The sequence below is a fragment of the Podarcis cretensis genome (assembly GCF_951804945.1).
Source record: "Podarcis cretensis genome assembly, chromosome: 12".
NCBI lineage: Eukaryota > Metazoa > Chordata > Lepidosauria > Squamata > Lacertidae > Podarcis > Podarcis cretensis.
Genome location: NC_137181.1, coordinates 24,632,076 through 24,647,497, shown reverse-complemented (window position 1 = coordinate 24,647,497; position 15,422 = coordinate 24,632,076). Strand labels below are relative to the sequence as shown.

General features: G+C 38.0%; 1 protein-coding gene across 10 annotated transcripts in view; it reads left to right on the top strand.

The window, feature by feature from the left end:
* CACNB2 (calcium voltage-gated channel auxiliary subunit beta 2) overlaps positions 1-15,422 on the top strand; it is a 126,952-nt gene that overhangs the window by 78,617 nt on the left and 32,913 nt on the right. For 7 of the 10 annotated variants that reach the window (XM_079948305.1, XM_079948306.1, XM_079948303.1 and 4 more), the window contains one exon: positions 5,297-5,416. In XM_079948305.1, coding sequence (XP_079804431.1) covers positions 5,297-5,416 — 120 coding nt within the window. Of the gene's footprint in view, positions 1-3,985; positions 4,499-4,603; positions 4,623-5,296; positions 5,417-15,422 lie in introns of those variants that run through there. The other 3 variants (XM_079948308.1, XM_079948311.1, XM_079948304.1) reach the window with 3 other exon arrangements.

The window sequence follows — 15,422 nt, the reverse complement described above, 5'->3', positions numbered from 1 at the left end:
ACTCTGGGTGGCTTACAACATATAAAACACAACAAAACGTCAAACATTAAAATACCAAGATATCCTATATAAGCAACAAACGAAGAAGAAGAACACATTTACAGTTATACCCAAATTAAAATAACAGCCAACCCCAACTAATCATTTACCCAACACCAACCCAACAGAAATGAAACAGAGTAACCAAAATTAGAATGATTAATTAATTCATTTAATTAAAATGAATTAAAAGATGGCGGACCAAAGCACATTGCTGTAAGTATAATAGGGTATAATATACCCTAAGTATAATAGGGTTGATTTTGGAGAACTTTAAAAGCACCCTTTGTATATTCTTGAGATCACCCAATTTACTCTTTATTTTAAAAACATAGACTACCGTCTCACACATCAATGCCTAAGTTGGTACGTTTATGCTGTTCAATGAACCATTGTTATGCAAGTGCTAAAAGCATTTACCACTCATCCATTCACCTAGGCTAGTTTATATGTTAAAAGTTGAGCATATGGACTAATATTTGTCTCTGGTTTTAACATTTGGGCTGGTTTTGTTTTGAGACACATCCAAAACGTTGGCTGTAACCCAGATGCATTTTGAAAGCCTAACATGTATAAGGTACTTTGTCTTCGTGGGCCCTCAGTTTCACTGCTGCATTGACTTTTTGAAAAATGCTCTTCCATTCTTAACCCAAGGAGGTTTATATCAGCATCTGGCATGTAGAAAAGAAGACATTGCCAACTGTCTCCATGTCATCTTAGAACCAGTTACCTTAGCAGGAAAAACTCAGCAAACATCCATTGTATTTACATTCCTGCTGAAAAGTATTACACATTTGATGAATGCTGATGATCCGTTTTAGATTGTGTTAGTGCTGTTAAGTTCTAGTAGTATGGGGAGATGATGCAGAGGTGCCTGGTATGTCGACTAAACACTGGGAAATATATAAAGCTTTATAATTCCTAAATTCAGTAGTTAGATTGCGAGCCCTTCAAATTTAGATGATTTCCCACAAGACTCCCAAATTCAGGGGGGAAAGGGCACATAGAAACTGTAAATAGGGATTGTGACATATTAGATTTGTTTAAAGAAACCTTCAACAGATAAAATGTTATAATCAGCTGTTTCTAGGGAGGGAGAGAACTGAGGTTACCTAGGGGTAATGACTAGTGTAATTACTGGGACATTGGAACCTGCAATTATAGAATCTTCTTACTGAGAAATGAATAAAAGCCCTGAGAGGTTTCACTTCCCATGATGAATTGTTTGTATACTGTTGTTTGCAACCAAGTACGTTTTGGATATGAATCCCTGCATTTTAATTCTTAAATGGCAGTGTGTCATTAGTTAGCTTTGGAATTATTTGCCATTCAATGTATAGACTAGGAAGTGTATAGTTTGATGATATTACAATTTTCTTTTATATTGCTTATAAGAATTTAAACTTTGAAAATTTCCCATTTTTTAATTTATAATGTAAATTTTCAATGCAAATTGTTATCTGTAGGTAGAATCAATGGTATTGCACTAAGCCTCCCCCCTCCTTTTAATGAGTGGACAGCAGGTGGTGGGATAACTTGCTCCAGGGTTTGAAGGAGAAGGGGGCAGATGCTTTAAAGAGTTTTTTTTCAACCCTCCCTCCTGTTTGTGCCTTCAGAGGCTGAAATGTGGTGAGTGAGGGGACTGTCTTCCCATGATCATTTCTTAATGTCAACAACCTCTTAGCCAGGCTTCCTCAACCTCGGCCTTCCAGGTATTTTTGAGACTACAATTCCCATCATCCCTGACCACTGATCCTGCTAGCTAGAGATCATAGGAGTTGTAGGCCAAAAACATCTGGAGGGCCGAGGTTGAGGAAGCCTGCTCTTAGTTATAGAACATTGGCAGGATTTGTGCCTCATTGCCAGTTACATTTGGCTTCCTTAGTTTGTTATTAAGGATTATTTCTGATGCTTTAGTGGGATAAATTCTATGGATGTGGGTTGCCTAATTCGGAGTGGGGGGCTGTTCTGGTTTGCTTTTTCTAATTTAGGTCATTTTGTGGGGAGCAGACCTTTTGAGACTGTGTGTTGCTCCAGGAAGCATTTGCTGCTCATGTTTGTAGGCTTAAATAAATGCATATAAATAATATAGAATCAAATTAATTGTATATAGCTTTACTCACAGGAATCTTTGACATTTGTAACTGATAATGCTGAATCTATGTGGAGGAACATATTGCATTAGTGACAGTTAATTGTTTCTTTTTAATTCTTTTGATGATTACTTCAATTGAGTTCACTTGGAAATAAATTTTGTATCTAGTTCAATTTGTTTGATCAGTTGGATTGTTCATCATTATGATATATTGTTTTGTTATGAGATTGCTCATAGTGGCTTACAACCATTAAAACAGCAATGCAAATGTACTGGACGAGTGAGAATTTTCTAAATTAAACAAGCAGTGGTAGGCTTGATTGTTAATGGTCAGAGACCATTAGGGGACAAGTTTGTTCTCCACACCAATATTTACCAATACAGCCTGTTTACCTTTCACATGCACAGCCTCTACCCATATAAAGCAACCCGGACTCTGTTATCATCACCTGAGGCCCTTCTTTGTGTGCCTCCTCCACAAGAGGTCCAGAGGGGGGCAACACGAGAAGGGGCCTTTTCTGCAGCAGCTCCCCATTTGTGGAATGCTTTGCCCAGGAAAGTTTATCTGGTGCCTTCAGTATACATCTTTAGGCACCAGGCAATAATGTTTCTCTTCAACCAGGTCTTTGGCTGATTAATATTCTGCAGCCTTTTCAATGTGATTGTGGAGGGGGGGGGCGGGGCAGGCAGTTATTGCTTGTTTTGTTTTTGTTTTAACTATTTATTTTGTGCTTTTATCTTGTGAATATCCCTGAGATCTTCAGGTGAAGTGTGGTATATAAATTTAATATATTTATAATAATAATGTGCATGCATGGCTGCAATTTATTTGAAAGGGGAAAATATGGGGAGTAGGGAAAATATGGTAACAGACACATAGCTATCACCCCCAATAGTGAAAAATTCAGAAGCAGAGTTGAAGAAGGGGAGTAGGGGTGAAGGTTATGCAGAGCATTTCCTTTTTCCTTTGCTCACAGCTTCTAGCAGGTGCTTGGAGGTGGGCAGGGACAGCTCCAAAGAGTGGACTGGTTAGGAATTTTGATAAGCATGAAGATAGCAAAGGGTCTGCTGGTCCAACACTAACACCATTCTCACTATTCATAGAATGCCCAAGGAAGTCAGAGGAAGAAAGGCAAAATTACATGTTCCACATCTTCAAGGTTAAGGGGTCTCCCTGAAAATGACTTGTTCATCATCTTTAAAAACCTGGAGACTATAGTGGGAAAAGGTGTTAGAAGTGTTCATTTTTGCCTTATAAGGGCCTGAAACCCATTGTTGGTTCAGGGTATCATGGGTCAAAAAGCCTGATCCCCATCCCTTGTTCAGGTCAATTGCTCCATGTTCTATCCATTACAGTGGCCACGGTGTTGGATGGGGAATATGTAATAGAGGATTCTTCCTCTCTCTTCCTCACAATATTAAATACATTTTAATCCTTCAACATAATCCCTGCAGTACGTGATAACACACGAGTTACTATTATCAACACAATACTGTACTCTATTGGGGGGGATCCAAATCTTAATCTGGCAAAATAAGTGGTGTTTGTCTATGCAGTATGATTCTAACTCATTAAAAACTCAGGAATGAGCAGTATGTGACATAGCCTAGACATTGAGTGAAAGAAATACATTTTATGACAGATATTAGAAAAATAAAATAGAGCACAATAGCAGCTATTTCTGCTTTCAAGAGACCTTGCCGTTTTCCAGCTGTTTACCCTTGAGAAGTAAAGTGGTAATTTGTCATAGACTAGCAACACAGTGTGATGTGAGCATCTGCGTAAAAGGCTGTGCATATGGAGCATGCCCAGTGATGTGAAAAGCTTCTAGCCCCACCCCCACCACACACCGAGCTCTGAAGAGATGAAATGAACTTTGCACTTGCAAATGTTACATTTTGCACAGGATTTGTAAAGATTCTTTTATAAGCACTGTATTCTAAACAGTTAAAAAAATAGGCAACAAAGGCAGTTAACAAATAACAGCAGCAAAGGCAGGTTTTTTTTGTATGTACTGAGGATTGCATCAGTGTAGCATCTCTTACATTATATTTGGTCTGGAAATTCCCCCCACTGAATTAATTAAACATCTTTGCTTTTTGGTGCCATGGGAAAATTAAAAATTTACTTACACTAGAACAGAGACATTGAGGACTTGCAAAACTGAGGAAAGAGCTTGCAGCAGAGCATGGATAGGAAAAGAACAGTGATTCTGCGGTGTTCAGTGTGCACATGTTTTATGAGAATCAGTGCTGGGCTCTGCAGCTGCGGACAATAACTAAGCTGTCTGGCTAATGAAGGCCACCTGGATCAGGCTTCTGAAAAGAGCCAAAGGAGGACGGCTGAAGAATTCTGATATCTGTGTAAGCTCTAAATTTCAATTCGCTGGCATATTTTGCATTGCAGGTGGGATGGGGGAAGGCTTTCATTCTGTTTGAATTAGCAGTTTCCATTCTTTTGCTTGCAACAAGGAGGAAAATCTGAGATGTAAGTTGTTTACATAGTTATTCTAGCATTGTGACCAGGGGTTGGACATGTGCTTGACTCCAGACATGTTCTGTCAGCTGCAATTTGATTTGTGGTCATTTCTTTGTTTTTGCTGAAGGGCTGAGATTTATGCCGTGTTATTTTTTCTGATAGGGAAAGATAGTGTCAGGTGAGGAGGTGCTCTGCAGTTAAGATAAAATTAATAGTTTAAAGCAGACACTGAGGTGTTTCTCAGGTGTAAGGATTTCTCTTAGCAACTTTGTATTTTTTATCTGAATGCTGCTTTTAGTGAGACTCAAATGGCCTTATTTGTGGCTTGCTTATCTAAAGCTATCCTTGAAACAGCTGCACGTCCTTCAGCTCTGCACTGCACCATTACGGTTACTTCACGGAAACTAGCTCTGCATAGCAAAAGGCATATGCAGATTAGAATGAAGGAGAAACAGCAAGTATAGAGCTGGAGAAAGAATGCTGGTTTTCAGAATAGCCTCAGGGTTAAAACAATTTACATAGTAATTCTTTTTCTCATTGATGCTATTGGGAATCACAGGTTTTTAGAATTTGTTAAATGAGGATTTATATCAAAGTGCTGCAAATAAGAATTCTAAACTAGTATATATTTTTAAAGAACACAACACAGTTTTCTTCATTTGTAATATATTCCTTTTGTCCAGGGTTCGGCGGACTCCTACACTAGCCGTCCATCTGATTCAGATGTATCTCTTGAGGAAGACAGAGAGGCAGTGCGGAGAGAGGCAGAGCGACAGGCCCAGACGCAGCTGGAAAAGGCAAAGGTAAGATGCTGTTTCACTCTCTAGATTAATGGAAATGTTGTTTCTAGTAGAACCTGTTGTCTTACTAAATCATCATTGACATATTTTCCTATGCATGATAAAGGCACAATACAACGCTCATTTGCCCCTAGTATGTTCTGACTACTATAGTCAGTTTTACAGAAAAACGAAGCACTTGGATTTTGCATATGAAAAGCAAACTAGTGAAAAGTTGCTTTTCAGTAATTATATAGAGATATTCCAGAATCTTATATAGAACATGGAATCCCAGATTCTCTCCCTGCGTATGAATACTACTATTTTTCTTTGGTGATTTTGAATTGTGAGTATATGGGGCTAAAGATGTGTGTGATAATATTGTTGGTAAAAGGATGTTGTTTAAAAGAAACTCTTGCATCACTCTTTTTATGCTGCTGCTGCTCCTTTGACTTCACTTGTTGCCTTCCATATATGTCTTAGTACAATAATTTTAATGTAATTTTAATTAACTATATCTTTAGTTTCTTTAGAATGTAGTCTTTCACATCTATATTCTCTATTCTTTGTACCTCACACTGTTCTTTTAAAAAATGTTTCTAATATTCCATATACTTGTCCATCCTATTTTTTCTCATTGTCTGATTATATGTGTATATATTTATTTTAAAATGTATCTCCCACCTAATTCAGAAATTGTATTGCCGCTTGCAACTAAGTTCAACAAAATCCACCCTGTGTTTAAAAACATCTTCCAAATAAACAATTTAAAAGGTCATGTTAAAGCATCATCAAGGTCTTCAGCATTAAAGCCTCTTCTTTAGGGAAAGGCTTTGCAATGTTATTCTGAGGATTTTAAGTTGTGTGGTTTCACTCTTAGTATATTGATGAATGTGCATTGATTCCAGGAACAAGCATTCACCTAATTTTAAAGATTTGGTCCAATCTTTGGAAAGGTTGCCTGATCCATTTTTCATAACTAAGGTATACTAGATCAGTGGTAGCTTTTTGAGGATGTTACACATTTCTTGGGGGGGATGCTTATGCTATGACATTCTTAAATAATGGGCTGTTCATAGTCATAGCCAACTGCTTGAAGGCTTCAAGCCCTTTGCAATAAGACAAATTTGTGGTACTGGCCTTTGAGGTGCACTTTTTTAGATGGTCCATTTAAGAGCCTTTGAGCTCTGTCTTTTTAGGTTTCCTGCTGAATCTGATGTGCTCTCCCAGCTGCCCTGAAGGAATACTGTTGTGTTCTCTCCCAGCTGCCCTGCTTTAATTCTGAACTATGGAGACAGAAAGCTGCTAAAGGGTTGCAAAATTTAGATCAGTAACTTTTGTTAGTGATGACCACCCTGAGAAGTAACTAATGGGTCTGGGTTGTCAGAGGTTTGATAGCTGTGAATATGTGTGACAGTTTCTTCCTACTCTTACAGACTGCATTTTTATGATACAAATCAACTGCTCTAGGAAAGAGTATGTATTTTACTATCAGTGAAATTAAACTTTCAAAGAAAAGAGATGATAAGAATTTACAGAGAAATAGGAATAGCATTAGTGCACTCACTAATGCTAAGCTGATGCATCTCTTACTGATGAGTAAATCTATGTGAGTGTTGCTATGGGAATTTGGCTTAGCAATGCTGACTTGAATGCATGGACAGCCCTTATGTAATATTCATGACCTCTAGCAAAGCTGCCGTAGGAGTTCACAGAGAAACTGCCAGCAGACCTTGACTTTTTAAAACTGTATTTCCATGCATCAAAACGGTGTTCTCACTTCGGTAGGCTCAGGAATAATCTCCAGGTCTGACATTGTCTCTGACTGTGAGACAACTTGTAAACAGTGGACGTGGGAGGGCACTGGCAGTGTTAAGCTGGTGTTTCAGTACTGCAAAGATGTTAATGTTTGACATTATTTTTTGCATTAATAAGAATGATAACTGAACACTAAACGACAGACAAGACAGGAAAATGTATATTGTCCGATACTCATATTTAACAATTCCTTGCCATTTCAAAATATTTACAAGCAGTTATTTATTTTTAATATTGTGGATGAAAATAGTGATCCTGATTAATGTGATGACACTTCTTTTTGTCATAAAAATGCAGAAAATGTTGGCATACATGAATAATGCACAATACGTTGATGGAAAGCTAAGAGCACATAAAAAGGCTTGTGAATACATAATCAATGGTGTCCATTTTACTTCCTAACTTTAAGGGCAATCCTCCCCCAAACGATAAGCAGTGGTGTACATAAATACATATAAATAGGAAACTGTTCTTGTTTTGGAAACTGTTCTTGGCTCTTAAAGTCTGCTTTGCTTCTCTTGTTTCAAGGTTAGTTAACAAGTTTTCCTGAATTGTAAAATCTTTTCAACTCCTATGCAACTGTGGAAATGCTGCCAACATGTGGTTATCTTAAAAAGAGTTTTTAAGTAAACAATTCCCTTTTTAATGCTAAAAATTCACAAATTTATTCTCATATAGCCAGTGCTTTTTTTTTCCTAGAAAAAGAGGTGCTGTAACTCACTATGAACACTTCCCTTGTTCTCTTTGAATGGCAATGGTGCCCATCTGAGAGATCTGGCAAGTTCTGGTTGGGAAAAAAGCCCTGCATGCAGCTAATACAGGCATAGGCAAACTCGGCCGTCCAGCTGTTTTGGTACTACAACTCCCATCATCCCTGACCACTGGTCCTGTTAGCTAGGGATGATGGGAGTTGCAGTCTCAAAACATCTCGAGGGCCGAGTTTGCCTATGCCTGAGCTAATAAATGAAAGATTACGCTAGAACAGGCCAAATCTACAAAAGAAGGGTAGTGCTGCCCAAAAATAAAAGGTTGGGAAACTTTGCTCTCTTCTATACTCTTTAAACCTACCAAAACCTTTGAAGGAGAACCAACATAAAAGGTGGAGAAGACTTAACACATCTTGTCCTGATCTAAACTAATATGTAATGCATAAATCCAAGAGTAAAGTATATAGTGATAATGATAAAAAGCAACAATGTCTTACATTACACAGAGAGTTTCATGTTGGTGACCCCAGAGACAAACAAATTCATCTAGAAACATGTGTGAAGAAACAATGTTTTATTATTAGGTAATACTCTATATAGCATTGTAATAAGAAACATTTTTAGTTCATTTTCTTTCATTCACAGAGTAACCTGTTGCAAAAGAGGAGATAATTTCTGAGTTCTTAATAGTTGTATAAAAGAGGACATTTAAGCAAGTTTTGCTTGTGTGGGAACTAGGGATGATGTAGATATTCAAAGTGGAGTTCATCAAATGAAAGCATTACTGCTTGAACAATTAAAATGGCTTGAATTCATTGTGGGCAAATCATTTTAAGCTTGCTTTTAGTCAAATTGGGACTGGCAAAGACCTCCATCATTTGCAGCTAGAGATTGTGAAGTTTGCAAGCACACAGGATCTTGGGCTGCATGGGGCTGGAATTCTTTGCAGCCTGATCATGTGGACCGTCCCTGGAATGCACAGACCCAACTGCTGTTTGAGCCTGGGAGATACACTGTTTCATGAGAAAAGGTGGAAATTAGGCTACTTGGTTTTTCAAGCAGCCCAGTTGATTTATGGGCCAAACAAGCCAGTGCTTGCCCGTCTCTAGTAGCAAGTTGCACCTGTCAAAAACCCTTCTTTTACCAAACAGATGCTTTCCTCTGCATCTGGAATATGCTAAATAAATAAAAATGTGGTTTCCAAAAGAGCTTAGAATCCTGGATCATGAGACATTATTATTATTATTATCCAGTATTGGACAACCTAAGAGCCCATAAGGCCTTGACTAAGTGTTGTCTAGGGTTCAGATAGAGTTGAAGTAACCTGGGGTGTGGTGAGGTGAACAGGATCCAGATAATAGGGAAGTGTCAAGTATTACAGGATGTGGGAAGCCTTCCAGTGAGAGCTCCCAAGCAGCTTATGCATTGCTTTGATAATAATCTGAAACCAACTGAGGACCAAAACAACAAAGCAGGATTGTCCCTTAGCTGAAAACAGGAGTGGGCAGAGACCCAGTTTGAAGCCAACAGTGTTGCTGGATAGTTCCCAGGTTTATTCCCTTTGTTTTTTGCAAGGAACTTTTGTGATACTGAAGATCTTTGGTTGATGGCTGTAGTAGTGAGTTTGTAGCGTTCCTCATTTGGAGTGTGCAAATCTCCAGTTACAGGTGCAGGCACAGGCCCCAAACTTCAAAATTCACTCCCCACCCCCCGCCATTCAAGTGTCCTGAAAGAATGTGGGAAAGTGGCTTATATCAGTTCAGACTACTGGTCCTTCTAATTCAGTATTATATTTCCTCTACCAGGTGTCCTCTGGAAGTAGTGTTATCCAATGTAACACTAAGTTAAAAATTACTTAATAGTATACTTGTTTCACTGGTGCAATGTTTTGTACCAGCAGAACGTTGTTGCACAATAATATTTAAGCAGTTTGCTTGTAACTTTGTTGTACAAAAGATTTCTGTACAATCTGTTGTATAGCAAGCTTACACTAGTGCAACTGTTGCATTGGATTTCTCTTCTTAAACTCACCTGTCTGTGTGCACAACAGCCTTTGCACTAGCAAACAGAGACCATTGGATAGAGTCCCAGATGTTTGGAACTACAGCATGGTCAGACAGCATGGTCAGTTACGATGAAACATGTTGTCAAAAATACCATATTTTTCAGTGTATAAGATGCCCCTATGTATGACAACCCCTATTTTTTTGAACCCCAATTTAAGAAATCAATATTTCTTGAGTTGCTGAGCTTTGTGGGCAGAGCTTTTTTTGCAGAGATTGCCCTTGAGTTGTTTGGGAGGTCGCCGTCACCCCACCCCCCACCAATCGCTTGCCACAGCCACTGCCAATCACCCCCATGCCTGTTCCCCGTCTAAATTCACTATCCGTGTATAGGACGACCCCCACTTTTTGCATATCTTTTTTTTAGCAAAAAACATTGTCTTAAACACAGAAAAATATGGTATCTGGAGGGCATGAGGTTGGAGAAGTCTGTTTTATACTTTCAGTGACTTCCCAAGGATTCAGTCTTTCCTAGGTGCATTTGGAGATAGGGTCATTATGGTTAATATGTAATGCAATGGCTTTAAAATTAACATATTACAATTAGCTGTGGAAAGAACCAAACCTTTTGGAGAACGTCTTATGTTGTCAAATAATTACTTGCAGTGATACTTAGAACAGCAAATTAGGCAAGCAATGATGCAAAGTATTTTAAAACCTCCACTATTGTGAATTGCCAGAGAGAGATCGAGAGATCAGGTGACTTCATTTTTGAAGCTTAAAAATGAACATAATTGGACCTCTTGCCACCTGCCTACCAAAACTATACGCACTATACTTGTGAGAGATTATAAGTTAACAATCATATTTCTAAACTCAAGTGTTAGTCATTCACCAATCTGCCACTGTGAGGCCTTTACAGAATAGCAGTGATTAGTCTTACCTGTTGTTATTGTGTTTAATCATTAGTGTTTCCAGTCTCTGTAGGAAAATAGACCCCCTCCCCAAAGTGCTATAATACATTAAAGACTAGCTGATTCATTGTTGATTTATCCTTAGAATGTAGCGGGGGGGGGGGTGAGTGGAAAAGTAGTTCACTGTAAAACTGAATAGACAAAACAGTTAATATTGAAATAGAATTTCTTAACAATGATGAAGTCATGCTGCCTTTACCATTGGACATGGAAGAGAATCCTGAACTAGCTGCTTTACTGGAAAGGGACAATTCTTTGTCTTCTTGCAACCTAGACCCATGTCCTCTCCCACTCAATGATTCTTTTCCCCTCCTAAATATTTTGCCCTAACCCACTTCCCTTTTGAAGTCCCACTTATCAGCTGAGTAAGCAGTAGCATAACAGCTTCAGGGAGAGGAGTAAAGATCCTTTTCTCCCTTCCTGACTAAACAACAACAACAACAACAACGCTCCAGTGCCTGGTGTGCTGAGTAGCCCCCAAAGCCCTTTAGAAGTGCAAGTTTTCATCTTACTGGTTCACTACGGTTTAAAATGTGGTGTTAGTTTTCAAAGGTAATTTGTGCTCTTTCAGTGAATCTACATCCTATTTTAAGGACCATGGGGTTACGTAAGAAAATTTAGTGTCAAGCATAGTGCAGAATTTTGAAGGATAGGTTTTCACTGTCACATGTTCAGATGGACTGAGCAGACACATTAGATTATGGTGTTCATCTAGTAGATGTGGATCTTGCTCATTTTCATGACCAATAAGACAAAATATACTGTGGCACATTAGAGAATAATTGCAATGTTACATATTCAGAAGCCCAAAATTTTCCCATCTATTTTTGATGTGGTTAAAATTAGAGAGATAAAAATTAAGAGGACAAAATATGAATTAGTGCACACAGCCACATATTCTGTATTTTCTGTTAGTGGGAAATTTGAATACTTTGTGCATTTTCTAAATATATTTTAAATGTTCAGAAGTAAAGGAATAAGGATGGTTCTCCGTCAATTCAGGCATTTTTGAGGGTCGTTCATTCCAGTAGAATGAATTTAACCAGATGCTTAACTCTCATCAAAATTATTGTGCCTTACCTAGTCTGAATCGTGACCTATAAAGTTAATGACTTTGAAATTTAATTACATAATCTTTCTTATTACTTTTACTATATTAATACCATTTCTAAAATGTAAAATATCAGAAGTAGATAACTTTTACTCTTTTGCTCAGTTTAATAATTTAACTTGAATGTACCTTAGAGAATCACTCTGTTCCAAAAATACTTTCTACTGCTTCAATATTTAATAACCTTAAAATATCTTCTCTTAGATTTTGTTGAGTTCATATGCTCAGTTGGGAATTTCAAGGTGGTCTGGCCCTTTAACTATTTGAAATTATATAATTTTTACTCAGAGTAGTGTTTCTTACTGGTTGGAGCATTAGGAGCCTGATAAGCTTAGAAATTGGCTGAGTATACTGTTCACCCCTACTAAGGCCATCTGTTCAAAAGAACACTCTAGTTGGTCTGTTCATTAAATATTTACCTACACAATCATATGGGAGTTTTATTTTGGGACAGAGTTAGGCATGACTAGATATCTCAAAAAACAAGTTGCTTCATCCCACTCCACATATCTGACTGGGCTTGGTTTAGGTTATACATATACAGAGTGTGAAAACCCTGTGGGTGGTTTCCTGTTTTGATAGGAAATTTCAGGATGAAGCTGTCTCTTACTCCAAAACACTTACCATATTTCTTGTTATTCACAAGAGGGAGTGCAGAAAGCAAAAATATAAACAATAAAGGTTTGGGGAAATTGTTGTTAGCTTCATTAATTGTATTTTTCCTCACCCAAAAGTTCGAAGAATGATGGCAAGATGTAAGGAGAAATTTAAGCTGTCGTATAAAAGAAAATGAGTTTGTTGGTTTAACTTGGGTTTCACAAAAGTTTAGTCATGACTTTGAGACCCATTACTTCCATGTCATTTTCTCTGGAAAGGTGAAACAAAGCTTAAACCAAAATCCACAAACAACCCTGGTTTTCTCAAAAGGGACTTCCCCCACTCTGCTGAACAACTGAACGACTGCTATAAGGGCCTGGCACATTCTATTGGTATGACCATACTTGGATACTGTGTACAGTTCCAGTTGCCACGTCTAAAAATGGCATCGTAGAACTGGAAAGGGTGCAGGAAAGGACAATCAAAATACTCAGCCGGCTAGAGCTAATGTCATGAGGAAATGTTACAACATTGGGCCTTTTTAATTTGGAAAAAAAGTGAGGACCTGATTAAGGCATATAAAATTATGCATGTGTTGGAGAAAGTGGGTAGAGAGACGTTTTTCTTCTTGTCATAGTACATGGGACCAGAGTCATCCAAATAAGCTGGATTTTGGAAGACTGATGGCAAAAAGAAGTGCTTTTGCGCACAGCACATATCGGATACAGTGATGCTACAGGATATAGTGATGGTCACCAACTTGGTTGGCATTAAAAAGAGGGTAGACAAATTCATGGCGGACTATCCATGGCTAGTAGTCATGATGGCTGTGTGCTACCTCCAGTGTCAGAGGCATACCAGTGTCTCTGAATTGCTGGGGAACACGTGGGGAGACTACTGCTGTGCTCATGTCCTGCTTATGGGCTTCCCATTAGTGTCTGGTCACTGTGCAAACAGGATGCTGGACTGGATGGGCCTTTGATCTGATCCAGAAGGGCTCTTCTTACATTCAATAACTTTCATGAAGCAGAATTATCCTTATTTCATGCTTACAAGTGACACTGGTTTAAAAGGAAAAACAACAACCCTGAAAGCAAATAATGCTAGCAATTTATATTGAAACTACTTTAATTAACTAGCCTTATTAGCAATGCTAGTGCAGTGTTCCAACAAGACCTTCCCATTTAATTCTAAAACGATTATATGTGCTGTCCTTATCTTAAATACTGCTTGCAGTTTGAAAAGAATGCTGCGTGTGCATAAGAATTCATAAGCCTCATAACAATGTGACATTTAAACTCTTACTTTTATATTCATGCTACTCTAACATGTTTTTACAGTACTTATTTAACAAATTATACAGTACAGACATTTTAACAAGCACCATGATAACAAGTGCAGAGATTACAAAGGATGAATTCGTTCTAAAAATGTGTACTGGCATATGTGAAAACATAGCTTTTAGAAATGTAATTATTTCTCTTTCTTTATAATGATAATTGGTATGCTCAACATTTTTCATGTTACATGATAACAGTGATGCTGAAGAGTTTCAGTTAAACGCTGAGGTCAGTAAAATACTTGTACAGTAAAATACTTGTTCAAGGAAATATATATTCTGTATGTATAATTCATTTGTCTACAACACTAACAACAGTATGAATGAACAATGATACCTGCATATTATTATTTTGAGGGGTATTTTATAATACTTGGGAGAAGGAAGATTTCTCTCAGCAGTAAAATACATTCTGGCACACTTAGAGCGAACATGTGGGAAAGGCCCTTTTTTGCGACTCAAATGTTTCCTGCTTGGCAGGGGGTTGGACTCGATGGCCCTTGTGGTCTCTTCCAACTCTATGATTCTATGATTCTATGAAATGCCTGGTTCATACAGTCATATGTACAAGCAATTTGTCTGCACATGAAGCCCCTTTGCTCATCCCTTTGCAGAAGCTGTGCTCAAACCAGTAAGCCTCTAGTTAACTATAGTTTGTCCAAACCACATTGGCTGACAACTTGCTAGGGTATTAAACTGACTTCAAACCATGGCTTAAGATTCTGGTTAATTTTGATCCATGTGGCCATAGTTTCCCAGTTTGGATAAAAGAAAAAACATGGTTAATTAGAGATGTATTGGTTTAATCATGGCTTGTGGGAAAGGAAAGGAGTGAAGGGGCTCACTAAACAAACAATAATACATAATACGGTACATAATACCTTACTATGTAGTATGTTGTGTTGCATTGTCTTGCAGGCAAAGAGAAAGACAGGTAAAGTGACTGCAGAAACTAACTGCATTTGTATTCCAAGTGAGTCTGTTGTCTAGAAAAAAAGATTTACCAGTAGTTCAGATATTTGATTTGATAGTGTTGAGTGTAAAGTCTCTGCATAAGCAACAGATTTCAGTCTGTTTCCAGCAAAATAGAATAATAGATAATATAGTTTGAAGAGCCTCTCTGTCAGTGCAGTCCTGACCTATATTTGTTTCTTTTCCTAAGGATTTCAGGAGCTTCCATTACTTTAAGCATGTGTGTATCATTCTGCCTGAAAGATGTGAAGTCACATTGGGAGAACAAACCATCCTTTCTTTGTTCATTAGCACACCTTAAAATGTTGCTGTTCCAAGTGTTTGGGTTACTTGTGAAGTCAGGTTGGTCCTGAATGCACCACAGCTCCACAGTGTCCCTTGTTTGTTTTTTTACATTTGGAACTGACAGCTATAAAGATCTCAAACTTCTTTTTATAAAACTAATCAATTCATCATCATGGCTCATCAGCAGTTTTATTAAAGCACCACCACTTAGAATAACCTAATTC